Source organism: Sorghum bicolor, chromosome 4 (genome assembly GCF_000003195.3).
Source record: "Sorghum bicolor cultivar BTx623 chromosome 4, Sorghum_bicolor_NCBIv3, whole genome shotgun sequence".
NCBI lineage: Eukaryota > Viridiplantae > Streptophyta > Magnoliopsida > Poales > Poaceae > Sorghum > Sorghum bicolor.
This window is the reverse complement of record NC_012873.2, coordinates 64768241-64795496: the sequence shown is the minus strand read 5'-3', so window position 1 is coordinate 64795496 and position 27256 is coordinate 64768241. Positions and strand designations below refer to the sequence as shown.

General features: G+C 44.4%; 3 protein-coding genes across 4 annotated transcripts; 2 read left to right on the top strand and 1 right to left on the bottom strand.

Moving 5' to 3' along the window:
• LOC8075205 lies at positions 1706 to 5483 on the top strand. The gene is made up of 2 exons (XM_002454571.2): positions 1706 to 3931; positions 5166 to 5483. The coding sequence occupies exon 1, from the start codon at positions 1824 to 1826 to the stop codon at positions 3924 to 3926; it is 2103 nt and encodes a 700-aa protein (XP_002454616.1). The 5' UTR covers positions 1706 to 1823; the 3' UTR covers positions 3927 to 3931; positions 5166 to 5483.
• On the bottom strand, positions 5453 to 10305 carry LOC8078934 (soluble inorganic pyrophosphatase 6, chloroplastic). Its single transcript, XM_002452841.2, has 5 exons — positions 9780 to 10305; positions 6824 to 6924; positions 6546 to 6727; positions 5911 to 6009; positions 5453 to 5824 (listed from the first exon to the last, which is right to left on the bottom strand). The coding sequence occupies exons 1-5, from the start codon at positions 10169 to 10171 to the stop codon at positions 5732 to 5734; spliced, it is 867 nt and encodes a 288-aa protein (XP_002452886.1). The 5' UTR covers positions 10172 to 10305; the 3' UTR covers positions 5453 to 5731.
• LOC110435020 (cyclin-K-like) lies at positions 24722 to 26106 on the top strand. 2 transcript variants are annotated; one of them, XM_021460292.1, is made up of 2 exons: positions 24722 to 25162; positions 25598 to 26106. In XM_021460292.1, exons 1-2 carry the CDS (start codon positions 24800 to 24802, stop codon positions 25637 to 25639), a joined length of 405 nt encoding a protein of 134 aa, XP_021315967.1. In that variant the 5' UTR covers positions 24722 to 24799; the 3' UTR covers positions 25640 to 26106. The 2 variants fall into 2 exon arrangements, with proteins under 2 accessions (XP_021315967.1, XP_021315968.1); XM_021460293.1 differs by having other exon boundaries at positions 25594 to 26106.

Genomic DNA, 27256 nt, shown 5'->3' with positions numbered 1-27256 from the left:
ACTGTGTGTTTTCTTATTTCTATCCAATTTCAGGTCCGACTCTCAAAAGTAGGGACTTTTTCATAGGTGGCACAAAAAGCCCAGCAATACTTATAAAAAAAAGAAACAGCAAGTCAATTTCCCTTCAATATCACGTCGATCAGATCCACATTGCTAGCGAGATGCATTTCTCTCCTACAATTAGATGCGTCATCGCGGTTTTGTTTTTTTTGTCCCCTCCCACATTCATCCACCGTACCTCCAAGGCACCAATAACCTTGTCTCTAGTTGACAACCAAGTTGGATAGATTGATTCCATCTTTCCTTTTCTGGGCTAATCATATTTCGTTTTGGTTAGAGAGATAGGATTGTCCTAAGTTTTGTGTTTGGTTTGAAGACAAATGGATGTGGGTTGAGGACCTGATACATGGACTCCACATGTTATCCTCTTTCTCCTCCCTTCTCTTGGCTTTTCTCTCCTTCACTACAACTAAATACTGCTGATGCAAGCTCACCCTAGCCCATTGCCACTGCGACGTGCCATGTGCCCCCATTGCAATTATGTTGCGCTACTCGTTGCACCCCTAGAGCTTCGCTCGCACTCGCCACACCCCTCTAGCTCTCACGCTCTAGCCACATCGCCTACTCTGGTCATGCACTCTTGAAGAGAGCAGGTTCAATCAATTTCTTTGTTTTGGCGGAATGGTGTGAACAAGGATATTAAAGGTATATTACCTTGTGGCAACTCTCTTAGCCCCCAAACCAAATACCCTAAAAAATGGGTTCAAACTAACTCGACCCCTTCAAGCTCAAACACCAGATTGAGAAAACAAATATCTTTTCTCTAAGTAAAGGAGATTGAGGTAGAGGCAAAAGAACATGCTCCAACATATCTTCCAACCCCCTTTCTCTAATTTTTGTTTCATAATTTCTCAAAATATCCTCTCTCTTCCTCAAACAAAGGGGATCCGACACTAGTTTTTCTCCGCTCTCTTTCTCTTCATCTGTCACTAATCGTTGAAGCAGGGGCGTGCCATCTCTATATCGCTACATCGAGGTCTTTGGGCTCATTTTGGGTGAGCCATGTGGGTTGTCGAGGCTGTGAGCCAACTTATCGCCGCGCCAAGGCCATGCACGAGTTGGCCACCGTGCGAAGCTGCGCGAGCTGCATCGCCCTGACTGTGCCATGTAGGTTGCCGCATGAAAGAGAGGAAAAGAGAGAGGAGGAGGAAGAGAGAAAATAGAACGAGTTTCTCGTTTTTAGCAACACTCGTCTAAAATTATAAATAAGCTTTTGTGAATCCTCTATAATGAATTTTAAGAGAAAGGAGAGAGTAAGTTTGATAAAGTTGCTATTAGAAACCTTATGAAAATTGAGAACCCTCGAGCACAAAATATTGGGCCGTAGCTTCTCACATGATACGCGACGAATAATACCTCTCTCTCTCTTCCTTTTTGGAACCAATACCTCCCCTTTTCAAACCCATGCTCCGGTGGATCAGGAGATACTGAAAATAGAAATAATACTCACGCAAAAGTGGACAGGCGTTGCTCCTGTTTTTTTTTTTAATTTCTATAACATCAAATGTTTGGACATATAGGTATTTATGAAACCAAAAATATAACTAAAGTATAATTTACGAGACAAATTTTTTAAATCTAATTAATATATAATTAGACACTAATTACCAAATAAAATAAAATGCTAAACATCCCCTAACATTTCATCATTCACCCACAGGCCACAGCCAACACTACTCTTGAACCCACCAGCACCAGTTCACCACCCCCCATCGCCCATCGGACTATCCGGCCACCCACGCACCACGCTCCACGCCGGGCCGATGCCCTCCGAACAGCCGTCGGCATCCACCGTGGCTACCGACCCGGCGCACACGCCCCTCTTCTCTCCCAGGCGCAGATGGAAGAAGCCCTCGTCCGGTCCCCAGCCCCGCGTGGGCGGCGGCAACCAACGGGGCCCCAACCCTAGTCCCCTGGGCTCCCCTTCAAGCAGGAGCGAGCTCAAGCGCACGCTCCGCGAGTCCGCGGAGACTGCCGGACTAGTGCTCGACCTCAACGCGGCGAAGGCCTTGCGTGGGTCCGACGCCAGCGCCCGCCCCGACGGAGACAACGGCGACCTCGAAAGGCTCGGAGCTGTGCGCGTCGCCGTCGACGTAGACCATGGCGCCGCTCAGAGTCTCTGGAGCGATGCGGACGAGGTCAAGCTGCTCGCCGCCGCCGCCGCCTTCCGCGAGCGCACCGGACGACCCCCGCTCCGCCTGGACGCGGGCTCGCTGTTCGACTCCATCAGGGATTCCGTCTCCCCGCACTTCGACGAGGCCATGGTGTACTCCAAGCTGATGCGATTCGAGAGCAAGTTCTCTTGCGGTGCGCCGGGGAGTTCCATTACCACGCACGAACGCCGCGTGCATGACCTGTCCACCAGAGTGTGGGGTGCGCTCGACGTCGTGCCCCTTCCGGAGGATGACTCGTGCGACCAAGAAGCTAACGAGAGCTACGGCGACGAGCGACGCCTGATCACAGAGCGCTCGCCCATGCCCGCACCCCCGCCATGCCTCGACGCGCCGGTGCCGTCCGAGCGGTCATCTGCATCCTCCATCGGCGCCGGCGGGGCGCCCGCGCTTCCTTACCACGACGAACGACGGCTGATTACAGAGGGCGCACCCATGCCTGCACTCTCGCCACGCCTCGACGCGCCGTCGCCGTCCGAGCAGTCATCCGCATGCTCCTATTGCTCCATGGACGCCGACGCGACGCCCACGCCTCCTTGCCCCGATGAGCGACGCCTGATAACAGAGCGCGCGCCCATGCCCGCACTCTCGCCACGCCTCGACATGCCGTCGCCGTCCGAGCGGTCATCAGCATCGTCCATGGACACCGACGCGGCGCCCACGCTTCCTTGCCTCGACGAGCGACGCCTGACCACACAGCGCGCGCCCTTGCCCGCACTCTCGCCACGCATCGACGCGCCGATGCTGTCGGAGCGGTCATCTGCATTCTCCATGGACGCCAACGCGGCACACACGCCTCCTTCCTCTCACAGTTCGAAGAAGCGGTCGCTCAGCCCTCTGCTCGGCATGGGCGACGGCCACCTGGACCCAAGCTCTAGCCCATGCGGCTCTCCCTCCCGCAGGCTCCGCATATCCACAGAGAGCACCGTGGTCACGCTCGCTGCAGCAGCTGCTGCTGCGGCGGCGGCCACGCTCTGGTCGGACGTCGACGGAGGGCACGAAGATGTCCAGAGTCCCGAATCCACGGGCGTCGCCGTCGACTTAGGCCGCGGCGACGTTCAGGGACTCCAACCCTCGGACGGCGGATGCCATGGCGTCGCCCCTAACTATCCCAAAAGATGGAGCGACGCCGAGGAGGTCACGCTTCTCGCCGCAGCCGCCTTCTTCCGCGAGCGCACCGGGCGATCCCCGCTCCCCATCGACGCGGGCGCGCTGTTCGACTCCATCAGGGACTCCGTCTCCCCGCGCATCAACGAAGCCAATGTGTCCTACAAGCTGACGCGCTTCAGGAGCAAGTTCCTGCACTCGGCGCCGGAGAAATCCGCCACCGCGCACGACCGCCTCTTGCATGATCTCAGTGCCAAATCATGGGGCTCTGTCAACACTGTGGCTCGAGAGGCCCGAGATGCAGCAACCAAGACGCCAGTGGTAACAGAGGTGCTTGAGGCCCGAGATGCAGCAACCAAGATGCCAGTGGTCACCGAGGTGCTTCGTGAGTACTGGAAAATGAATGAATTGGCGGGGTTGTCACTGGAGAAGGGGCTGTCACTACTATGGAGAAAAAATGGCAGATTGATTGAAACCAGGTGGAGGAAGCAGTTTGATGGAGAGATGAAAACACAAATGCGGTGGCATGATCTGGCTAAGGAAATTTGTGGCTTGCTCAATGATACCATCAAGGGCCTAGGGACATAATTCAGGTATGAATCACATGTTGCATGTAGTATGTAGGAAATCTCCTTCCCTAATATATTAGGTCAATATGTTCAACTTGTTGCTCATTCTGTAATGCAGTGTTGGATCAATTATATAGAAATTGTTTAGAGGCAGATGGGAATCGAACATTTTCCTGATTGTTGGACTATTTTGTCAAAATTATAAATCTGTTGCATTGTCCAACTCCTGTTTGCAAAATAACACGTCAAGTGTTCCTTAACACAGTTCATGACATACTGGAAACTTGCAGTGGGAATGGATTGCTAGTTCTAGTTTGTTACTAAACTAGTAATGTTTTATTCAGCTAGATTGCAAAGAGCTGAGCTTCAGGCAACAAAGCTTCATTTCAATTTGTTTAGGCCTATATAATTCATGGTTCAGGTCCCAGATAACATTTAGCTATTTACTGTGTTCCTATTGAGTGAATCTACGCTGATTCTGGTGACATCTTAATTTTCATGCACTCTTAGTTTCTGATTTAGATCTAGGACTGGATAATATTGAGTGGGAACAGCATTTTGAAAGGGATTTTAAAGAAGCAACCCTTTTCAGATGGATTCTGTAAGTTGGTACGATTTCATTCTCACATGTAATTCCTAGATGTGCTCATTCAGTAAAACCAGACCAACATATTTGTTGGAAGTTAGCTCAACCGATATGTCCAACAGTGTAGTATTCTCACATGTAACTTCCATCTTTTTAGTTTGCTCACTCTGTAGTTTTGGTGCTCATGGCTCTTAGGAGTAATGGAATCCACATAGTCCCTACTGTCATGTAAATCTCTCATGGATTAGGGTTTGTGTTGCTTCAGCCTGTAGAATCAGCGAATCACATTGTCATCATCAAGTTCCCTTGCGGCATCACCTGATTCGACCTGCACTTCTCATTCCCTTGTAGGTTGTGACTTGTGAGCTTCGTCAGCTCGATTTTTAGTCTGAAAGATATGTGGTCTGTAGTTCACTGCTGATTAGGCTATCCATGATTAGGGCCATAGGGCGTAAAACATAAGTAGGAGTATATGATAACTGTCACGATCACCGTGCATAGTTTTGCCAAGTGTAGAATTTTGCTTTGTTGTTAATTTTGGCACGTCATAATCAGATGTGAGGGTTCTCAATGGCTGCAAGACATAATATACTAGGCTTTGTTCAATCACTGATACTGATTTTGCTCATGAACACAGTTCGGGTCTAGTGCTAACCTAAGTACGTTTTGCAGGTACAAGTGAAGGCGTATATGGATCTGGTAACCCTGGCGCAAGGCATTGTAATCAAGTCGGAGCCTTTTCTTTGCATAAATCAACTACTTTAGGCTCAAAGTGGTTAATTTCCACAGTTTAGACCTGTTTTGGGCATGAAAATTCCTCTAGGTTCATGTGAAATTCTTGAGCACCAAGGCCGATCTTAGAATTGAAGGGTTTCAAGTAACTTCTGTAAACGCAATGTTACATCTGTATTCTGACTTGTAGGTGTAACAATCAAACACAAGGCACGGTGTGGAAAGACTAGCTTAACGACCTCAAACTGCTTTTGCTCAGTTCAATAGTGTTCCAACTTCATAAATTACATGTTTCTGTGTTTGGAAAACATGACAATTACTTATCAAACATTCCTTGCCCTTCTCATAAACTCGCACCAGAATCATTATTCTTCCGATAAGATTATTTTTGTTAAACAGTTCGTAAAAAGGTTTGGAATGCAAACGAAGAAGCATGGTGACATCATACAAAACGACATGCTTATGAAAGCAGTTCAAAGAATGTGGTGGCTTCCCATGGGCCAAGGTTAGGCTAACGAGAGCTCTCCAGCAGGAATATTCCTCTTTACCAATTTCTCCCATGATTCGTTGGTCTCTTCAATGACCTTCAGGGCATATTCCTAGTTCAGACAAACAAAGATACCATATTATTGCAAGAACAACCTCTGCGCTTCAGGCTAACCGAAGAAGTTGAGTTCAGGATTACCTTGCTTGCGGGCTTGTTGCCGAGACCAAATCTGTTGGCAGGCTTTCCATCAGGTATCTTGTAGTCTCTGAACCAGTCTCTGATGGCAGTCAGTGTCCCCTGAATAGATATTACAAAATGGTCAGAACAATAAGAGAAACTGGACATAGACTGCGAGTGCAGCATTGCAGTTTGGACTGTTATTGAACTCAATACATATACTATATTAGCCTCATAACAACACAGAAAAACAGGGACAAACTGCTTAAAGTCTGATCATTATAGGGGGTAGCATTTATCTCTTTTCCAGTGACATGAATGCAAAGTAAGTCTACTAACAATTATTACTTTCAGATTCTTCAGCTGAATCCCAAAAACTAAAAACAGAAAGCAGTGGTGAGTAACGGCATAATATGAAGGCATCCCAGTATCATGAACAGAAAACAAATATGCTGTACATTATTTGCTTTTAAAATCTTCAACTGACATGAAATTTAAAGAAATGCTTAGTAACAACAATGAAACTCAAGAAAAAAGAAGCAATAACAGTGACATAACATTGAGACATGCCCCACCTCCCACCAGGGAGATCGGCAAATAGATACTGAAGGAGCACAAGGACAAGCACTAAAAGAGGACAAGGACCACAGTCATACCGGAAAATGCTTCTCAACATCATCCACGTCGTTCACAAGAGATGCTTTCGGGTCATCCAAAGAAATGGCCACAATTTTCCAGTCAAGCTCCCCTTCATCAATCATTGCTAAAGCTGCCAATGGCTTAACCTTAAGAACATCCCCGATATTGGCACGTCTTTCACCTATCTCAACAACATCAACTGGAAAAGAAAACCACATAAAAGAAAGATTTATTGAAAGCGAAGCTAATATGAAAAACATGTTTGTCAAAGGTAACAGATAAAAATGTTCATTACCAGGATCATTATCCCCAAATGCTCCTTCAACATCGGAATTTGCAGAAGTCGGGTCCTCCCATGTTTGAGGAAGTAATCCATAATTCCAGTTAATGTTGTACCTGATGCGACAAGTAATGTCAATAACAGTGTAAACTCAATTGCACTGCAAACAAGTATGCAAGTTTCATAGATGAAGCATGATAACTTAAAAGAAACACTCCATGAATATTGTATTATCCCAAATAAAGGGATCAGGTCAAAGCATAACAAAACGGCGTTATGCTGCCATAGTCGAGAACAACTTTGCCATGTTCATCTCCTCAATGTATCATAACGAATCATAAGTTTCTAGCGTGATTACAACTATCATCATCCTTAAGGATATCTCTGTAAAAAATTTTCTTCTCAAATCTACTTATTAACAGAAGCAAAGAACCAAGATGGTGGGAACCTTGCAACTTGATATACAGACACCAAGCTAAATTCCCACTAGAGCAGTTTGAATGTTCCACTAAAGACACGTATAGGCTGTTTGGTTTGCTGGATCAGGTTGTCCGGGTCAGCACAGCTCCAGATGAGGTGGCTCCTTGTTTTTCCGACGGATAAGATGATTCTGAAAAATGAACTGTAACCTTAACTACAAGGACCACTTGGTGCTGGATGAGACCATTTCCCACATCAAACCAAACGAATTGGCAGGTTTGGTTAGGATCAGATGGCTCCAGAGTCAGCCCGTGATTCATCCAAACACATCATTAATTGTTTCCATGACCTTACATGTCAAACTCAAAATATTATAATTATTTCAGTATAGATCAACGCCGAATCTGAATTGCACCAAGCTAAGACAGACTAGCAATTTCAGTTCACATCATAACAACCATAGTAATCTATAGGCTACAGAACTTTGCCACTACTATAGACCAGCTACAGAACTTTGCCACCACTGTAGACGAGCTACAGAACTTTTTCCAATACTATAGATAATACAGGTGCAAATTTGACAATTGCATAGGCAACCCAAAAGGCTCTAATTAACAATCAGTACTGACCTATATATACCCCATTCAGAATCCATCAGATGGGATGGAGTAAAAACCTTAAAAATGCCATGTTTCCAACTATACCACATCATTCAGTTGAGTCAGTTAGTATCATTCAGTTGAATCAGTTAGTTGGTCTACAATCATGCTCTCAATCCACATGTTTAAGTTCCAATTCAAATGAAAGATACGATACCTATTTGGAAAGCCATTCATTAGATATCAAGGAACGAAGAGGTTGAGGATACTATTTGGTGGCGGTGGATAGTGGATGGGGAGTAGGGAGTACACCACTAGTAGCGCTTACAACATTCAGTTTACAGGGACTTTCAGTAAACTGACGCTTAGCCCAATTTGGAAAGCAAAGACAGAAAGAAATGCAGGTTTTTTGCTTGGACTTTACTTCATCAAAAGATCCTCACCGCGAACAACCTGATTAAAAGAGGCAGGCCGAATGACCCTATTTGTAAGTTATGCAGTGTGGAGCCTGAGACACCATAACATCTTTGTTCACAAAGGAGACCTGGACAATAATACAGACTTGGTGCGAAATATCCCATATTCAGAACATAAACAAGGGTGGCTCCATCTATAGTTATTGGAGGAGATGTAGAGCCACCTTTGATAAACCTTGAAGGAAGGGTTTTGACGGAATCATAATCTACTTCTAGTGGCATATTTGGAAGGCACGTAATAGAAGAACTTTTCAACAGAAGGCAAGACATCCAAGGGAAGTTGCGAGCGTATGCAAGGATAACATCACACGATACAACTCGGCAATGCAACATGGTGATGGTACAATACAGTCGGCTTAGTGGGGTCCCTACGCAGCTTGTAGTCGCGTGTTAGTCGCTCTTGGGATTTGGTGTGGGCACTTCAGTCGTTTTTGCTTTCGTTTCGGGGTTGTGAGTGGTCTTCTGTCTTGTTTCGCTATTTTTTTCGACATGGGTTGAGGTCGTTTCTTTGTTTTGTCTTTGATTGCGTTTGTAAAAATCCTTTTTGTTTTTTCACGTCTAATAAAAATTACGGCAAAGCTTTTGCCATCCTTAAAAAAACAAACAAAAAAAATACTATATACCTTTCTAAAAAGGAAAAACAAGAGTAAAGTCCACTACCGGTCCCTAAACTTGTGTTGTCGTGTCATCCCGGTCCCTAAACTCACAAATCGATTGTTTAGGTCCTCAAACTTGTTCATCTGTGTCATCTCGGTCCCTAAACTTGTTCAATTGTGTCATCCCGGTCCCTAAACTTAGAAATCATCCGTTTAGGTCCTCAAAGTTGTTCAGTTGTGTCATCTCGGTCCCTAAGCTTGGTTTTGAATCTCATCTGGGTCAAAACAAAGCAATCTAACAACTCTATATCAAAAAATAATTCATAATTTTTTCATATGGACTCAAATGAAGACAAATTTTATACCAAAGTTATAGTCCTCAGCACAATCTACAACTTTGTAGTTGAAAAGTTTTTTATTTGAAGTCGTTTAGTATTATAAAATTTAATTTTAAATTTTAAATTTTAAAATCTATAAACTTATAAAAAATATTTTGCGAACCTAAACGATTTTAATTTAAAAACTTTTCAACTGCAAAGTCGTAGGTCATGTTGCTGCCTACAATTTTGATATAAAGTTTATCTTCATTTGAGTTCATATGAAAAAGTTATGAATTATTTTTCAATATAGTTTTTAGATTCGTCCTGTTTTAACCCAGATAAGACTTAAAAACAAGTTTAGGGGGACCGGGATGACACAACTGTACGGACCAGGATGACACAACCGAACAGTACCTAACGGTCATTTTGCGAGTTTAAGCACCGGGATGACACGTCCGAACAAGTTTAGAGACCGCTGATGGACTTTCCTCGAAAAACAACAAGTCAGAACCGCACATTTCTTATCGAATTTTCCTGGTATGAATTATGATAGTCCTTACGGGTAGTATCGAAGGTTGCCCTTCTTGGTGTCCTGCTTGATGGGCGTGAAGGCCTCGTCGGTGGCGACCTCCATCTTGGCGCTGCTCTCCTTGGGGATCTCGACGACAAAGTGGAACACCCCGTCCCCTGCGCGCAGCGGGACGTCGTGCCACGGCGACACCTTCCGGCCCCCGCCGTCGACGAGGAAGACGCGGTAGTCGAGCGTCTCGGGCTGGCCCTGCGCCTTGGGCAGGAGGTCGGCGGTCTTCAGTAGCGCGGTGGTGGTGAGCCCCCGCTGGCGCTGGAACCGCACGGCGGTGGGGCGGCGGCTGATGCGGCTGCGGAGCCCCGCGCCCGCTAGGAGCGTGAAGCGGGTCGCCGCCGTCGCGGACGCCGTGGCCGCCGTCGCCATCTGCGCGCGCTACGCGGGCCGCCGGGGATGGTGGTGGTGGGGGTAGGCGGAGGCGGCGGTCACTGGTAGTGGGAGGGGAGGCCAAGGATTTGGACGGGATGACGGGTCTGATTCGCGGCTCGCGCGTAATAGTGATCAGGTGGGCCCGCGCTTCTGTGGTAGCACTAGCAGGCAGACAGGCACGCCGCAGGCCGCACGCTTGCATACCCGGAGATTCAGGGGAGTGTTGAGTGGGCCGAGTCGGGCCGGATCGGGCTAGGCAAGTCATCCAAGTGGGCAAAGGTGATAAGGCCTGGCCCATGGTGAAGTGGGTATCCCGTATTGGGCTCACCATCACCTTCCGACGAGAATACACGGCCCACAGCCCATATCCGGCCCATATACAGTCTCTAGATTACACACATTCTTTGCGGTCGCCACTCGCCACCGGTTCGACCGCGCCGCCGAAGGAGGCAATGGCACGGCGGCCGGCGGACGCGCGCATTGGTGCCCGTTCGCCGCCGCTCTATCACGTCGTATCTTTTCTGCGCTGCACAGGCGATCCGCTCTTCCAGGCTTGGTGGGAGACGGTCAGACACGGACATCGGACATATATGGAGGAAAGTGATCGTCGACGCATGACCAAATCGACAGTGACAGTGGCGAAAGGTCTCCAAATGTACTAGCAAAATGGAGAATTATTGTGCCAACTTGCTACGCTTGGTTTCAGCGTCAGCGAGCCAATCCAATGGACCACGCCGGATTGGACCCCAGGACACATCGTGTTCTTTGTGTGTCTGCCAGTGCCTGGCCGGGCACCGGAGCCTGAAGAAGGATCGAATCTCAGATTTCGGTGGCCACTTTTGCTAACTTGTCTGAAATCTCCTCGGCGAAACTTCCAATTTCCAGGGCCTAGCTAGTGTAGCCTCCGCCGCATGAAAAGCAGCGTGTAGTAGGTCTTGGCGATCCATGGCGATGGCGAACAGTTTTGCCGGCCCGTTCAATGGCTCGATGACGAGGCCCAGCGACTCCAGGAGGATGGAAAAGCAGCACACGAGTGAGGGTTCACGTATGAGACATGACATGATTGATGTCCTGGGAAATGCTTCTTCATTTGGTTAATATAACTGCACATACTACCTATCATCCCATTTTCGGCACTCATCATCATCTTTAGTTTCAGCAGGCGTGTCATCGAGTTTTAGAGCTGTGTAAGTGAATTAACAAGCCTCACTTTAGTTTTATCCTAATTAAGTTTATTTATCTAGCTTTAGTTTTGTAACAACATTGCAACAATGGAAAAAGTCAACATCACCCCCTGAACTATGGAGTGGTGTCTACTTTACCTCCGAACTATGAAACAGTCTAATTTACCCCCTGAACTATCCAAAACCGTTCAAATCACCCCCCGGGCGGTTTTTGCTACAATACCGTGGTTTTGACTTTTTTTTTCCTATTTGTTTTCATATAATCTTTAAAAAATCATAGTAAATCACAGAAAAATCATAAAATAGAAAATCTAATTTTGTTGGACTCCGCATGAGTAGATCTACGCAATGAATATATAATATGGTATACTTTAATATAAATTTTTTATGCAGCTTTAAATTAGTTAGAAAAATCAAATTTTATCTGTAATTAATTGGAATAATTCAAAGCTGCAGCTTCTGTGGTCCAATTATGGTGAAATTTTTATGGTGGACTAATTATTCTATGCTTGAACTATAATAAATATTTCATACTCATAGGATCATGTATAACTAAGTTTATTTAGATTTATTTATATTTAACAAGCATAAACCTGAATAAACCTGAATAAACTTAGTTATACATGATCCTATGAGTATGAAATATTTACTATAGTTCAAGCATAGAATAATTAGTCCACCATAAAAATTTCACCACAATTGGACCACAAAAGCTGCAGCTATGAATTATTCCAATTAATTACAGATAAAATTTGATTTTTCTAACTAATTTAAAGCTGCATAAAAAATTTATATTAAAGTATACCATAATATATATCCATTGCGTAGATCTACTTATGCAGAGTCCAACAAAATTAGATTTTCTATTTTATGATTTTTCTGTGATTTACTATTATTTTTCAAATATTATATGAAAACAAATAGGAAAAAAGAAAAAGTCAAAACCACGGTATTGTAGCAAAACCGCCTTCAAAAACCGCCCGGGGGGTGATTTGAACGGTTTTGGATAGTTCAGGGGGTAAATTAGACTGTTTCATAGTTCGGGAGGTAAAGTAGACACCACCCCATAGTTAAGGGGGTGATGTAGACTTTTTCCTTGCAACAATAGATTGACATAGTGTCTAAACAGTAAACTTTTTTTTTCCGGAAATAAAAAGTAAATCTTTAGTGTAAATTGAATGATAGCCAAGTGACTCACACTTCTAGTCTAGACTCTAGAATTATAAATGTGAAGCTACCTGCAAAACAAATTATACTGTGATTATGTTTTTTTTTCGAGAGCGGGACTTCACCCGTTTTTCATTAAGAGGAAAAAACAGAAATATAACAGGCCGGCTGGTGAAGGCCGCAAGCCACGGCCAGCACACAGGCAGGTAGAGAACACGACCTAACTCCTGGTGTTCATAACAAAAAAAGGAGATTACACAGGAATAAAGTTTTGCGACCACAAATGTAACAAAGTTCGCACTGGCCCGTGGCCGACGAGCACCCAATCCCTCCCTTCGACGATCGACGCCTGCACTACTTCCTGAACCAAGGACGGGGTTCTGTTGAAGACCCTGCAGTTTCTCTCCTTCCAAATCACCCAGGAGATCAGCAGGGCTAGGGACCGGCCTGGACGAATTGTCTAGTCGCTGCCGTTTCTGAAGCCACCAGGTGTCCACATCCGAGTGTGCATCAGGCTGCAAGGACAGAAGCTGCAACGGGCGCAGAACAGCAAACCAAACCTGCCTACTGAAGACACAGCCTAGCAACAGATGGCTAACAGATTCAGGTGCCTAATCACACAGAGCGCAAGCATCACTATCTTGAAGACCATGACACGCTCTTCTTTCTGCTGTCCAGAGACGACGGTGCAAGGCATACCAGAAGAACAATTTCACCTTTGGCGGCGCCCTGACTTGCCACAATTCTCTTGCTCTTGGAAGCTTGGTTGCCCCGTTGAAAAAAGCCTTGTAGGTTGCGAAAGCACGATAGATCCCATCCGAGGACCATTTCTATTGAAATCTGTCTAGTTGCCCCGGCTGCAGAGACACAAAGCTTAGCAGAGACCACACCCTTAAGTAAACCCAGAGGACCTGCACTGTGATGGCACGACAAATGTCCCTAACCCAGCGTTGATCTTGCAGAGCATCGCGCAAGACCCGTTTGCGACCAGTTCTGGACGTCGCCTTGACTTAAGGGTCCAACTGAGCTCCAGTTATCAGTCCAGAAAAGGGTGTTGGCGCCATCTCCGACAACAACAGATAGGCTTGCATCGCACATTGCATCAACCATTCTCTCCCTGGGCGATGGCAAACTTGCCCAGCAGCTGTTCTGATTAGTGCGTGCCAACCATTTCCATCTCAACCTAAGCGCATAGCCGAAAAAATGCAGATCGATTAAGCCTAGACCACCTAGCTCGAGTGGCCTCCATACCACTGGCCATGCGACTTTGCATTTACCTCCAGAGCAAAGCTTTGTCCCTGCCCAGATAAAAGCTCTTCTCCTCTTATCGATTTGCTTGATTGCCCACTCCGATAGGTAGCAAGCAATACTCAAGTGCACAGGTATTGCCGATAACACCACCTTTGTAAGAAGCAACCTACCCGCATTGGTGAGTAGTCCAGACTTCCAGGTCGGGATTCTTGCAGCTACCGAGTCAACCAGAGGCTGCTCATCTGCGTGCCTGAGGCGCTTTGGGGACAGAGGTATGCCGAGATACTTGCATGGGAATGCTGTGACTTCGCAGGGAAGGCCTACTGCACCTCCGCAATCATGTCATCATCACAACAAATAGGCGTGGCCACACATTTGTCCACGTTTGTTATTAAACCAGAAGCCCCAGCGAAGAGTTACAGTATCTGATGCAAACATTGAAGATCTTCAGACTTAGGGGCTGGTATCCTTCATTGTTGAGATAGATTACCAGCTGGGAGCTAGGAAAAATTGCAAGATAATGTTACATTGAATAATCGGCATTCTAGTGTTTACAATATAGCAGACTAACTTTGTCACCTCAGCTTAAATCCTCAACTCCAACCCCCAAAGCATGGATCCTAATCCCAACAATTTATAATATAACGGGCTCGGATCATGAACTGCTTCACATTTGAATGGAACACAAGTGTTCTTTAAGCTTGGCAAGACACATTACAGGGTTCTAGCTGACTTTCCAGATCAAAAAAGAAAAGTATATTGTTAAAAAAGTGCTGAATTGCGAAGAAGGGAGTACTGTAACACACAACTCTGCAACATACTACAGTCTATAGTTATCAAGAATAATACAGCGACGACTTTGCACACAGATTTTTGTGAATCGCATCAAGGGTGTGGTTCGATCGGCACGAATTTTTTTCGAGATGCATCAACGCTGCTGATAACTGATTAGTGGTAAGCTTCCGGGCTTTGATGCCAATTTCAACTTGCGGAAGCTGCGCCATGACTGTGTTTTATGCCCAAAATACCACTTGGTTGCTGTATGAAAGAATGTTTGGCGACGTGCATTAGCCTCAGTGCTGGTTGGCTCAGGCGGCAAGAAGAAAGTGATTTGATTCCAAAGATCAGCCGAGAAAAAATAGGGCAATCTACTTCTCTGAACCCTACTCCATAGTTAGTGGTCTGGGGGTCTAATAAGTACTACCTCCGTTAAAAAAAATGCAATTCTAGATTTACTGTAGTTAGAATCAATCAAACTAACTTAAATTTGACTGAGTTTTATTTATGCAAAATAGTATCGACATATAAGACTCAAAATAAGTATATTATGAAAATATATTTCATGATAAATATAATTATTCTTATTTATATAGTATGTTAAGAATTAATATTCTTTTTATATAAATTTAGTTAAATTTTAGATAGTTTGACTGAGCATCGCTATTTTATAATTACATGTTTTTTTAGAACTGAAGGAGTAATACAGTATGAATTGCTCTCCACCTATTTCCCCCCTCCTTTGTCTACCTAGCTACTTGCATGCTAAATTGCCCTTCCTTTATCTTAATATTTATTATATATTGATGGTAGGGATCTCCCCTAATTATTATTACTCTAAAAAATTACTAAATAAAGAAGATATTGTGCGTCAACTGAGTTACCAACAAGAGATTTTTTTTTGTGAATTTAGTAAATAAACCATGAAAAACAAAGATGATTGATTTTTTTTTGAAAAATCAAAGATGATTGATTTTGCTCAGCATGTAGACAACCGATGCTATTGGCGTTTTGTGAAATTAAATTCAGTCAAGCACATAAGCATGCTGAACTTTATGTACTTACTATTTATCTGTAGTATTTTGAATTGAACAAATCCAGACTGGATCATGAGAATGCGGAATGTAAGCTAACGGATAAGATCACCAAAAAGAGCGCTATTCTTTCTTTCTTTCCAACAAAGGGGAGCATTTTCGGTAAAAAGAAAGCAAAGGCAGACATTCCAGAATATCGCTATATTGAAGGGTCCAAGAACTCCATATCTTAAGCAACAATAGTTTAGGCAGCTAATAGATCGTCCCAAAAGCTGTAAATCATTGATGCTAATGAGTAATGACATCACCTGCTGGCTTTCAGCTGAATATTATTTGGTTCTCCGTTAGGCGCCCCATGTGACAAGGTTAGCATTAGCCTCCATTACCTGATCTGATGTTTAATAAGAAGATGCATGCTGAAGTCATTCTGAGCATGAGTAGTGATATCAAAATGCTTTTCTGTTCCTTCTAGTGCTGACGTGTTGTCCATACATCATAAATTCATGCCTTATTTAGTTCTTAAAAATTTTCAAGATTTTCGGTGATATTAAATCTTTGAACGAATGTATATAATATTAAATATAGATAAAAAATAATTGGTCTAAAAAGCGATGTCTGAAAATACTGTTAGTTGATTTATCGTGAGAGAAAAATATTGTTGGCTGACAGAAAAAATACGGCTTATAAAGACAAACGAACGGTTGTATTGTCTATAATTTAGAAGATAAATTTTTTAAACTTAGTTAGTCTATAATTATATAATAGTTACCAAATACAAATGAAAGTGATAGAGCCAAACGCAAAAAATTTCAAGAATTAAACAAGGCCTCATGCACTCAAAAGATCGAGGGCGCAGACTGCGCAGTATACAAGTCAAGTTACTCTATGAGACAGGCAGTTGTGCCGTCGTACAGGGAACAGTGAGGTGGAGTGCAGGTACTGTGCATCGAGGAGCAACTTGGCAACCCGTAATGCTGTCTAAATAAGGGCACACTAATGGAAACGTGAGTTTCCCTGTCAGTGCAGACACCGACAGGAAAATATGGCTAGCTCATTAGAGAAATCGAATTTCCGTGAGAAACAGTTTTCTTGTCGGCAATACAGAAATGGCTTCCATCCAGGTTAATTTTTTCCTTGTGCAATCGGTGTTGGAACATCAAGGCCAAACAAATTAACGTGTCTACATAGAAGACATTATATGGTGCTGAAAAATACCATTTTACCCTCCCATTCCCTTTCCATCTCACACATCTCTCTCCCATCACATCCACCAAGTTTCTTCTTCCACCGTGTTGGGGTGGCTCTGCATCTATAACAATGATGTTTAGGCCTTGTTTAGTTGGCAAAATTTTTTATTTTAGGGTACTGTAGCATTTCGTTTTTATTTGACAAACATTGTCCAATCACGGAGTAACTAGGTTCAAAAAATTCATCTCACAAATTACAGGTAAACTGTGCAGTTAGTTTTTATTTTTGTCTATATTTAGTGCTTCATGCATGCGACCAAAGATTCGATGTGACAGAGAATCTTGAAAATTTTTGTGACTTAGTATGTCGTCTGCAGTGTGACTTTCTCATGCTTTCCTTGCCCACCGATGACTTCAATGCCACCACCTCTAAGGTCACCCAAGGGATCACATGCAGTGGCCCCCCTTCAAGCCACTTGATAGATTTGACAACATGGACGAAGAGAGGCATATGGTGGCAAAGATGTCATATATTCTACCGGAGGGGACTTTCTTTCTAGCGTCTCGCAAGCAAGCTGTGTCATGTGCTAGTTGAACATGGACCGGTCGGGGAAGAAGAAGGACGACCAAACCCTTCGTCGATCCGGCCAAGGAAGAAGAAGGGTAGCCACCCCATCATCGATCCGCCTAGGGGAAAGAAGGCCACTCGCCATCTTATTTTTTATAAGATGGGTGCTGGGCTGATTTTCTATTTTATTTTTTCTTGTTTTTATTTATTTTTTCTATGAACAACCAAAATGGTGCTTCTATTTATTTTTTACTTGTTGGGAAACACCACATTTGAAATATTTTGAAACCTTTTCATATTTCATGATATTTCCATACATAAATTAATTATATGAAGAAAATAATTTTTTAGAACCCTATTTGAGTTCAATCTTTAAGGCAACACAGAGGAATATGATTTGTCACATCTAACCGTGACGACAGCTGTACCAGTCGTTTTAGATGTAATAGCTCAGGAATGAACCGACACAAACAATAGAATACTATGATGTTTTCTTAGAACGTCACCAGTAAATCATCATGTAAAGCTTTAGTTCTTGTAGTGACTCCTACCATTCCATGATGATGGTGTGCTATCGTTGCTCCTACAATTGCTCTTCCTTAGTAACCTGTGTCCATAGAAATTGGCCCTAGGGTGTGTCCAGAGCCTCACATGGGCAATAACAACATTGAGAGCCATCATAATAAGCTAAAGGCATTCCACAAAGGTGCGCCCAGCTACGTTAAGGACTTCCTCGATGCTGGCATTGGTGACAAGTAGACCTAGCACTGGCTTGGCTCCTTCGTAGGAAAAAGAAGACATAGCCTCATTTCACTATATTTAGAGTTGTTGTTAGGATGACTTGCGTTTGAGGTTTGTGTAGGCAGACAACTCCAAGTGTAACTGTTGTTTGACGTGGCACAAATCTAGTTGTGTTGGAAGAAAAATGGTGGTTGACGGTGCGTGTGGGTTCACGTACGTCGATGGGACACAATAACGTTGTAGAGTGCCCGAGAAAGAGGATAATAACGTTTGTCAAGGAAAACAACTTGGACCACACGTTACGGTATGGAAAAGTCTAAGTAGTTGGTTCTCGTGGATGTGCAGATCCCATAGGCTCTGTTTGGCATAGCTCAGCTGCACTAGTGAAGTTGTTTTTTAAAAAGAGTTTCACGAGCAACTTTCTAGGTAAAAATGAGCTGTTTTAAAAAAGTTGTTTGACAAAACAGCTTTACCAATAGCTTCATGCATGGATGAAAGAAAGAAATATGGGAGAGAGCTAAGATAAGCTACTTTTTTCAGCTTCATCCTAACTCATGCCTTTATGAGAGGAGAAAGAAAAAAGCTTCACTTAGGCCAGTCTCAATGGAGTTTCATTAATCCCCATGAAACTTTTTTGCACCGTTTCCAAAATATGGATGTGTTGGAAACTGAGTCATAAAACTCCCACTGAGGATGACCTTATGGAGTTGTTTTTGAAAAGAGTGTTTGACAAAAAAAAAACAGCTCACAATAGTTATGCCAAACAGCTCATAACTGTTGTGGGTTATGCTAAACAACCTTTTAAGGCCAGTCTCAATTAACCGAGCCACAAGAGTTTCATGGGATGAAACTTCTCTCTCATCTGATGAAACTCTTTTATTTAATGACCCTGCCAAGTCAGCAATTTTGCTTATGTGACACCCTATTTAATGTGTATGACACTCTCATGAAACATGCATTGAGACTGGCCTAACAATGAGCCCAATGTTTCGCGTTCACAGCTCATCAGCTGCATGGATGGATGCGCAGCGCACCATGGCGTGCAGGGCGCACCTAATCTGCTTTCCGCTGTCACAGATATTGACCTGATGAAAAGGAAAGCAGCGCAGCAATGCAACCTGCAGTGCGTGTGATTCAGGGCCAGATCAGCGCGGGGCAGGGCGTTATGGAGCGTATGATGCTTCCCTCCTCATGGTCGCACCAACACCGCCGGCAGGATAGTTGCCTGCCAGTGCCGGTACCGGTGTGTGTGCGCGCGCGCGCGCGCGCGCGTGTGTAGGCGGATGCATGCATGTATTTTTTCCCTTTTTGAAGGCGCCGCGACGGCGACAGGAGCCAAAAGGAGGATACGGCGTGCCGCCGAAGACAAACCCATGCCATGATTGATTGAATCGAACACGTACGCACTGTCGATGTGGCACAGAGTCGACTCCCGGTCGTAGGCGGGCCGGTAGTCAGCAGTGAAGGACCAGGGTCCACGACTCCACGGGGTTTCAAGGTCGCACACACAGGACACACCACAGATTGAGAACGACTTTATTTGCAGCTTCGTGAGAGCACCTGGTCACCTGGTCATGCATGTGTCATAGTCTCAGGAGATTAACAAGCAGCCGTGATCTCTTTCAAGTTCAACGTACATACGGTATAGGAGCACCTAGTACGCTTGCATTGGTGCAATATATCAGCTACCTTATCTTCTTTTCAGGTATATGCAATGTGATCTAGGCATCGATCTAGCCAATACAAGTGGTTGCCCCTATACCCGGAAGACAAAAAGACACTACTAGTAGTGTCCTATATATATATATATATATATATATATGGCACGGCCTTCATTCCTTTCCGAAGTGCACATTATTATATAACGGGTGCCCAAGTCCCTCTTGGCTTGTGCTAGCTGCGCTTGTGGCTTGTGCTGGCCAGCCATTCATCAAGTTGCTCCAACCTGCCATGGAACTGGATGGCAGATGGAAAGAACCGAAGCCGCGCGCAGCCGGCGACGCGGAATAATACCGCCGATCCATTCGCTCAAAAAACGACGACGCAGACCAGACGCTTCTTCCATCTTTTCCGTGCGTCGCATGCACGTCGGCACGCGCGCGGGCGGCACCCAGATATACGCGCGCATTCCTTTCCCGTGTATACCACTAACGCTTGCCTCATTGGGGGCTTACGATCGAGTAGTTTTTACCAAACCGGAGGCCGGCCGGCCGGGTAACTGGGTGCGAGTTACTTTTTTTCTTCACAGAGTGCGACGAGAGGAGGGGTTTGCATTGGAGGCCGGCGATGCACATATGCGAATCCTAACAGGAGCGCACCACGCTTTGCCAGCACGGGAGCACTCTCGATCGGCGCATATATGATGATCAGCACGCACTAGCTATCTATCTAGCTAGCTAGACGCATGCAGAGGCCGCCAGCAGCTGGTGAGCAAGCAGACCGGCGCGCCAAGCCTGATAGCCTCGGATCCCATCTCTCCTCGCGCGTGGTCACTTGTGAAAAGGCGCAGCAGCACCGCGATGCGTTTGTGCTCGATCAGCAGACCCCAGCTAATTGCTCTCCTTGTCTTGTTTGTCGGGGATGGGGAGCGCGAGAGGATGCATGCATGGATGATGTCCGAACGCATGCATTCCTTTCCTCCCTCCGAGTGTCGGAGTTGCGTGTCCGCGACTAACGTCCTTTTTGGCTGACCCATGGATAGGTTACACTTGTTGAGTTCAGGAGTGTGTGGATATATAGTTTTCAACGGTTAAGATAGATAGGATTGCTGTTCGATGTAACATATATAAACGATCGCCGTAGGGCCATAATATGAAGTGTCTGCAGGATTCATAGATCAAAAAGGCAATTCTTCCAATCCGGAGCCCACATTTGGAACGCATGCAGCCATCAAAGAAAGGGAGACAGAATGTTGGGATATCCATTATCCCAACAATATAGTAAAACTAGCAGAACGGCATGCGCAAATAGCATGGTACCTACTCCATCCATCAGGAACACAATGCACTATGATTTGCGCAAAACGGCAAATGCACTGAAGTACTCCATCTGTCTGAAATATAAGATATCCAAGCAATTTTAATTACAACATATTATAGATACAACAAATTTACGTTTATGATAGATATGAATGATAGGTATGCAAGTGAATGTTACCTTTTGAAGGATATGTTCACTTAGAATCCCTTATAGTTTGAGACAAATTTGAATGCTTGGATACCTTATATTCAGGACGGCGGAAGTCTAAGGCATTCTACTATGTGGTGCACGTTCTTAGATTCGGTAAAGTTTGTTAAAAATAAAACCTTAATTTCAGGTGAAACTCTTGAATTTTGTTTAATTCATGGGTACATGCATCATTTCAATATCTCAAAAAGAAAAGAATGTGTTGTATTATAGGGTGGGAGAGTAGCTTGTTTAAATTGTAAGAGCATTTAGGGTTGTATTTGAAACTATTTTTTGCAAATACACTACTGCAGAATAACTGTGGCGGACGTTTTCCCTTTTCCGCAGCGGGCAAACGCGTCCGCCAAGGTCATAAGGCCACGATAAATCGTGGCCACTACCGTGGCGGGCGCCCATGCCTGCTGCGGTTAATCTATTAATCGTAGCAGTCAACATAACGCGCCCGCTGCGGTTAATGGCTATTTACCACAGCGGCCAGGTTACGTTGCCCGCTGCGGTTAATAGATTAACCGCAACGGGCGTTCATGTGGCGGCGCGCGGTTGAATAACCGTGGCGGGAAAAAACTGTGCCCGCCACGGAGGTGGAAATGGGCTCGTTGCGGTAGTTCAATCCTGTAGTAGTGATAGTTTATTTTTTTTGCTTGACTATAATTATATGTTGTCCTTACCTTAGGCTGTCTCCAACATAGCAACTAAAGCATGACCCAATCGCATTTTAGGTAGTGCACAGTATTTTGGGTACCAAAAACTAGTCTCCAACAACATATGCAAATAGAACACCTATTTTGGGTACAAGCTCAGCCAGACCGCAAAAATGCGTCCTCTCTCCCCCGCGATGCAATCCTCTTGCGACGGTAGTGGTGGGCCCACGCGTCGAGGTGGAGACAACGATGACGACGGAACAGAGGTCGCCCTCGCGCTCGCCTGCTTGGCGGCGGGCCGGAGGTTGGCCGCGCGACGGTGGAGCCGGCGTGGTGGAGCCGGCGCAGCCCCACACGCGCTCGCCCGTGTGGTGGCCGGCCAGAGGTCACCTGCGTGGCGGCGGGCCGAAGCTCTTCCGTGCGGCCACGGCGAAGCTCCCCCACGCGCTCGCCCGCGCGGCAGCCAGCCAGAGGTCACCCGCGCGACGGCAGTCGAAGCTCCTCCGTGCGGTCGCGGCGAAGCTCCCAGTGCGCTTGCTCGTGCGCTCCGACCAAATCTGACCCACACCTTCTTCCGGCGAGCTCGGTCACGGTGGCTTCCTCTTCTCCAGCAAGCTCGTCGGCGAGGAGGGGGTGGGCGACACATGCAGAGAGGTGGCGAGGGAGATGACTAGATGAGTGAATCAGGAAGGGAGACGAGCGGAGGGGGCTCTCTTTGCCTTCCGGCTGTTGGAGAACAAAGTTTTTGGGTACATAACCCATTTGCTGTGCAGGACCTAAATCCTGGAATGGGTGACCGTTTTGCCTTCTCGTTGTTGGAGTCAGTCTTATGCACCCCACTACATCTATCCACACAAAGTCTATATAGCTATAGTTGACTAATTCCTTACCTTAAAATCTATTGCCATCTCCCACTCCTTTACCTTTTTTCTTTCACTCTATCATGTGCTTCATCGGTTCCTACCGAGGCCAAGTTAAGATAGTTGGCCATGGTGTCCCATGTTATATATTAATGTGAAATGTGGGGATTTAATTCTACCTTAGTTGTTGAGGATGATTTAAACCAACATATAAGACTTCTACTATACATACCATAATTCTCAAATTAACCCTTTTATGTGAAACGAGAACAAAAGCATAAATGTTTGGTGCACTGTATGGTTCACTTAGTATGTAGAGTGGATATGAGCCTCTTAAACTCTAGGGCACTTTAGAAGCTTTCAGTTCCCTCTTGGTGAGCTCCATTACATACTCAATGAGCATACCATAATCCCTGGGCTAACCCTTTTACATGAAGAAGGCCAAAAACATAAGTGCCGATATGGTGTATATATGGTTCACTCATCCTATATAATGGATTCAAGTTGTTTAAACTATGGAGCATTATAGTTATAGATTGCTTTCGATTTCCTCTTGGTGAGATCGACTACTCATCAAAGCTATTCTCTAATTAAGTCATTGACAAGTTGTTTTGTTGTCCTCTTCACCTCTCACTACCCCGAGTGCCAAACGCTTTGCCTAGTGTTTTATATCGGGCACTCGGCAAAGGAGTAGTTTGCCGAGTGTCACCCTCGGTAAAGGGGTGCACACGGCAAATCGACGGTTTGCCTAGTGTCAGACACTAGACAAACCCGAACACTCGGCAAACTAGCTCTTTGCCTAGTGTCCGACACTAGGCAAAGTAAGACACTCAATAAAGTTTCCGTGACGCCAGATGCCATCCAACCCACCGTTAGGCTTTGCCGAGTGTCTCGTTAAACACTCGGCAAAGTTTTGTTTTGCCTAGTGTCTGACGCTGACACTAGGCAAAGTTAATAGTTTGCCTAGTGTTTTATGCTGGTACTAGGCAAAGTTACTATTTTGCCTAGTGTTTTGCATGGACACTCGGCAAACTTTTTTATTTTTTTTTAATTTCTAGCCTCCAAACTTTTTCTGCTAACTTCATTATGTAACCTTAACTCTATGTAAAAGTCTCATACCATTTCTAATCTATTTGCTATATTTAATTAATTTACCTAATTTAATTGAATTTTCGAGGATAACTCAAATTTTAACTGTAGGTGGTTCAAATAATTGAAAAAATAAATGGAAAAATGGTATTCATGTTATTTAAATCAAATAAAGTTTAAATATAAGAAGTTACATCAAATTTCAAACATGTTGCTCATGAAGCATGAGCACGACGTTGTGGCCTAGTAATTTAAAAATTCTATAAAAACCAAACAAATTTTAAAAATTATGAGATTTTTCAAAATGTGATGATATCATATGTGGAGGCTGTGATAAAATTTTGAGAAGATTTCACAAAAATTGTCACGTACGATGTTTACAAATCGGAACATCTCCGAAGAAGTTGCATATAGTTTAGAAGAATCCGATAAGATCTGATGTCAACTTTACTGTCTAGTTGAAGTTTCACTTTAGAACTTTTTGTATAGTGAATACACGACAAAGATTGTGTCTTGTGAAAATTTGGTATTATTTTGGATCCATTTGCTAAAATTATTTTGTTCATCATAATTATATAGTTTTATAATTCTAATAAATAATATTAAAACTATATATAATCCCATAAAATAATAGTCGAATATTCGTAAAAGCTTCGAATGTACATTGTAGAGTGCATTTAACAAGTTATTTGAAAAGTTCATTAATAAAAAAAAATTAAGTAAACATAGTTTTGAAAAGGAATAAAAAAAATAAATATATAAAATAACAGGTGGCCTTTGCCGAGTGCAGGCAGTATAATACTCGGCAAAGAATAATTATGGTGCTAAAAAAATATTTTTATAAATTTCAAAATAAATATGGTACTAAAAAAAATAAAAAAAATCAAAGTTTACCGAGTGCCGGATCGAGGACACTCGGCAAAGCATCGCAAAAATATATATGGTCACGCACTCACGCCCGAACAGAACCAATCGAGCCAGTCCCTTCAGCGCAGATCCTCGGCGCCGCCCCGTCCGGCCGCAACGCCACATGGCTCATGAGCTCGCCCGCAACGCCGCCCAGGCCGGCGGCTCGCCCTCCCCCGGCCACCCCGCCCCTGGTAGGCGGCTCGCTAGATCCCGGCCGCCCTGCTCCCGACCGGCGGCTCGCCAGATCCCGGCCGCCCCGCCCTCCACCTGCAGTCCCACCCCGACCGGCGGCTCACCCTCCACCTGCAGTCCCGCCCCCGACCGGCGGCTCGCCGGAGCCCGGTCGCGCCGTGGCGTTCTTGTGCACGCGCAGCACGTACAGGGACGGCAGCTGGTATGTCGCCTCTGCTTCATACATATGCATGTGCTGTTTTTAGTTTCTCAATTTAACTCCCTCCAATCGGTCAAATCTTGAAAATACCAGGACTGATGTTACAGATTTGACCGTGTCTAGGGTTTCAAAGTTTGGAAATTTTGTTGGAGAAGGGACCAGAGACAAATTGAGTAGTATTTGGTTAAACTGAGTATTTACCAGTTTATAGAACGAGTTAGGAGCTTTATTTACTTAGGAGCTTTATTTACTTAACCATGGAGAACAAAACTAAATATACTAAATATACTATAGCATTAATGTATTTCTCTGGACGGTATGTTACGGCCATTTCAGCGAATACAGTAACAAATTAGTGTACTTCTCTGTTGTGAATATTATTTTTGTGTTAATGTGTTTTTTGCCGTCGGATTTGTAACTTGTTGCTGCTCTAGGCAGATTTCAGGCCACGCGGTGGCTGCTGAGAGTTCAGGCAAGTAATTCTTGCAGATCTGCTCGAAATTCAATCTAAAAAATGCTAGGCCATAATTCTTTTTTGATCGAATGCAACATGCCAGTAATTTCTAATCTGGAACAACTAATAATAGTGTTGTTGTTTTTTTGACTGATTGATTCTTATGTTCGATTTTTTAACCAAATTAAGCATAGGATTGATTACTTTCTATACTTTGAAGGTATGTACTGTATGTTTTGTTTGGTAGGTAGGTTTAGCATGACTGGGTTCAGTAGCAAAATCGTTATAATTCCTTTTATTCATGGTGCTTGGTGAGGTTGCTATCTATGAATTTGTCTATATGACACATGATGTGATGTATCTCTTATAGTAGAAGCTCAAAGGATATGAATTTGCGATCCATGGATTTTTACCCCCCTACTGCACATATACCTTGGTATCTGATTTCTCCTAGTGATGATTTTGCAGGTACTTTTCTGAGTTCAACTCAGGTGCAGAGTGTGGCAGAACCTCTTGAATTAAATGGCCCACATGCACACATCATTGTCCCAAAGACTTCTGATCGACGTGCATGAGTTCCAAATGACTCAAGAAGTCTGTCGGGTGTCCTCGGGAAACCCGAATCATCCACGTAACAATCCTTTCAGGAATTCCCTCATCAAGCATCACAGTATTACAACATTTCATAGATAAGAGAAATCAGAGTAAAAGCGGAAAGGTTACATAACATAGATTGGAAATTTACGTTCATAGCTTACAAAACCATAAGTATTTGATACATAAAAGCTTCGGAACTTTATATTACATAAACCATAGATCACACAACAAGTTTTTACTTGCCCAAGGTCACACATCAGGTTCATCATCATCACTCTCCTCCACAAGAGTAAAATAACCATGACCATCAAAAGGATAATCAAGATATTCACCTGCAACATGGGTTAATAAAACCCTGAGTACAAAAGTACTCAACAAGACTTAACCGACTATAAAAGAGGTGGAGACTCAGGTATGCAGGCTATAGGGATTCAAGGTAAGACTTAATCAAGATCAAGTATTTCTTTTGCACAAAAGCTTACTAAGAGTAAAGCCTACTTTCAAATTTTACTCAAGATTATCATTTATAACTAACCAAGATCATTATCCAACTTTCATAAGCAAATCACCTCTTTCTTATACCAAAAATTTCACTGATTACTACGATGATGGGGTGAGGATTGAGGCTCCATATCCGAGGAAACACGGCGATTCGAATCGATTAAACCCAGCTGGGGATTCAGTACCACACGACATATGTAGAACTTAATCTTGCATATGTCAACCTTTTCTATAGATCCTCCCATACAAGAACGGGTCCAGCGTCACCCGAGAGTACAGTACACCACCATCCTACAGCCAATCTAGACGTTTCCCGGTCATCTCAGATCCGTAAGGTGGGTACACGCTACTCTCGCCATCTCTCCACTCCCAGTACGCGGTTAGCCGTTCTCAAGTATCGGAATAGCTATAGGTAAGGCTTACCGCCGCATGTGGGCTGTACTCAAAGGTCTCAATCACAACAGGCCAACAACGGTACGGTCCTTAATCGACACAGTTGGAGACACTACTTTAAGACTCCATTCTTAAAGCAAGTCCACCGACCG

What these genes read in the sequence shown, in the direction of transcription:
- LOC8075205 (XM_002454571.2), top strand. Translation starts at nt 1,824, where the DNA reads ATGCCCTCCGAACAGCCGTCGGCATCCACCGTGGCTACCGACCCGGCG.
- LOC8078934 (XM_002452841.2), bottom strand. Translation starts at nt 10,171, where the DNA reads ATGGCGACGGCGGCCACGGCGTCCGCGACGGCGGCGACCCGCTTCACG. An exon ending in ATTTGGGGATAATGATCCTG is followed by an intron (nt 6,728 to 6,823) that starts GTAATGAACATT and finishes TTTCTTTTCCAG; the next exon opens with TTGATGTTGTTGAGATAGGT. An exon ending in ATGTTGAGAAGCATTTTCCG is followed by an intron (nt 6,010 to 6,545) that starts GTATGACTGTGG and finishes ATATCTATTCAG; the next exon opens with GGGACACTGACTGCCATCAG.
- LOC110435020 (XM_021460292.1), top strand. Translation starts at nt 24,800, where the DNA reads ATGGTCACGCACTCACGCCCGAACAGAACCAATCGAGCCAGTCCCTTC. An exon ending in ACGTACAGGGACGGCAGCTG is followed by an intron (nt 25,163 to 25,597) that starts GTATGTCGCCTC and finishes TGCTCTAGGCAG; the next exon opens with ATTTCAGGCCACGCGGTGGC.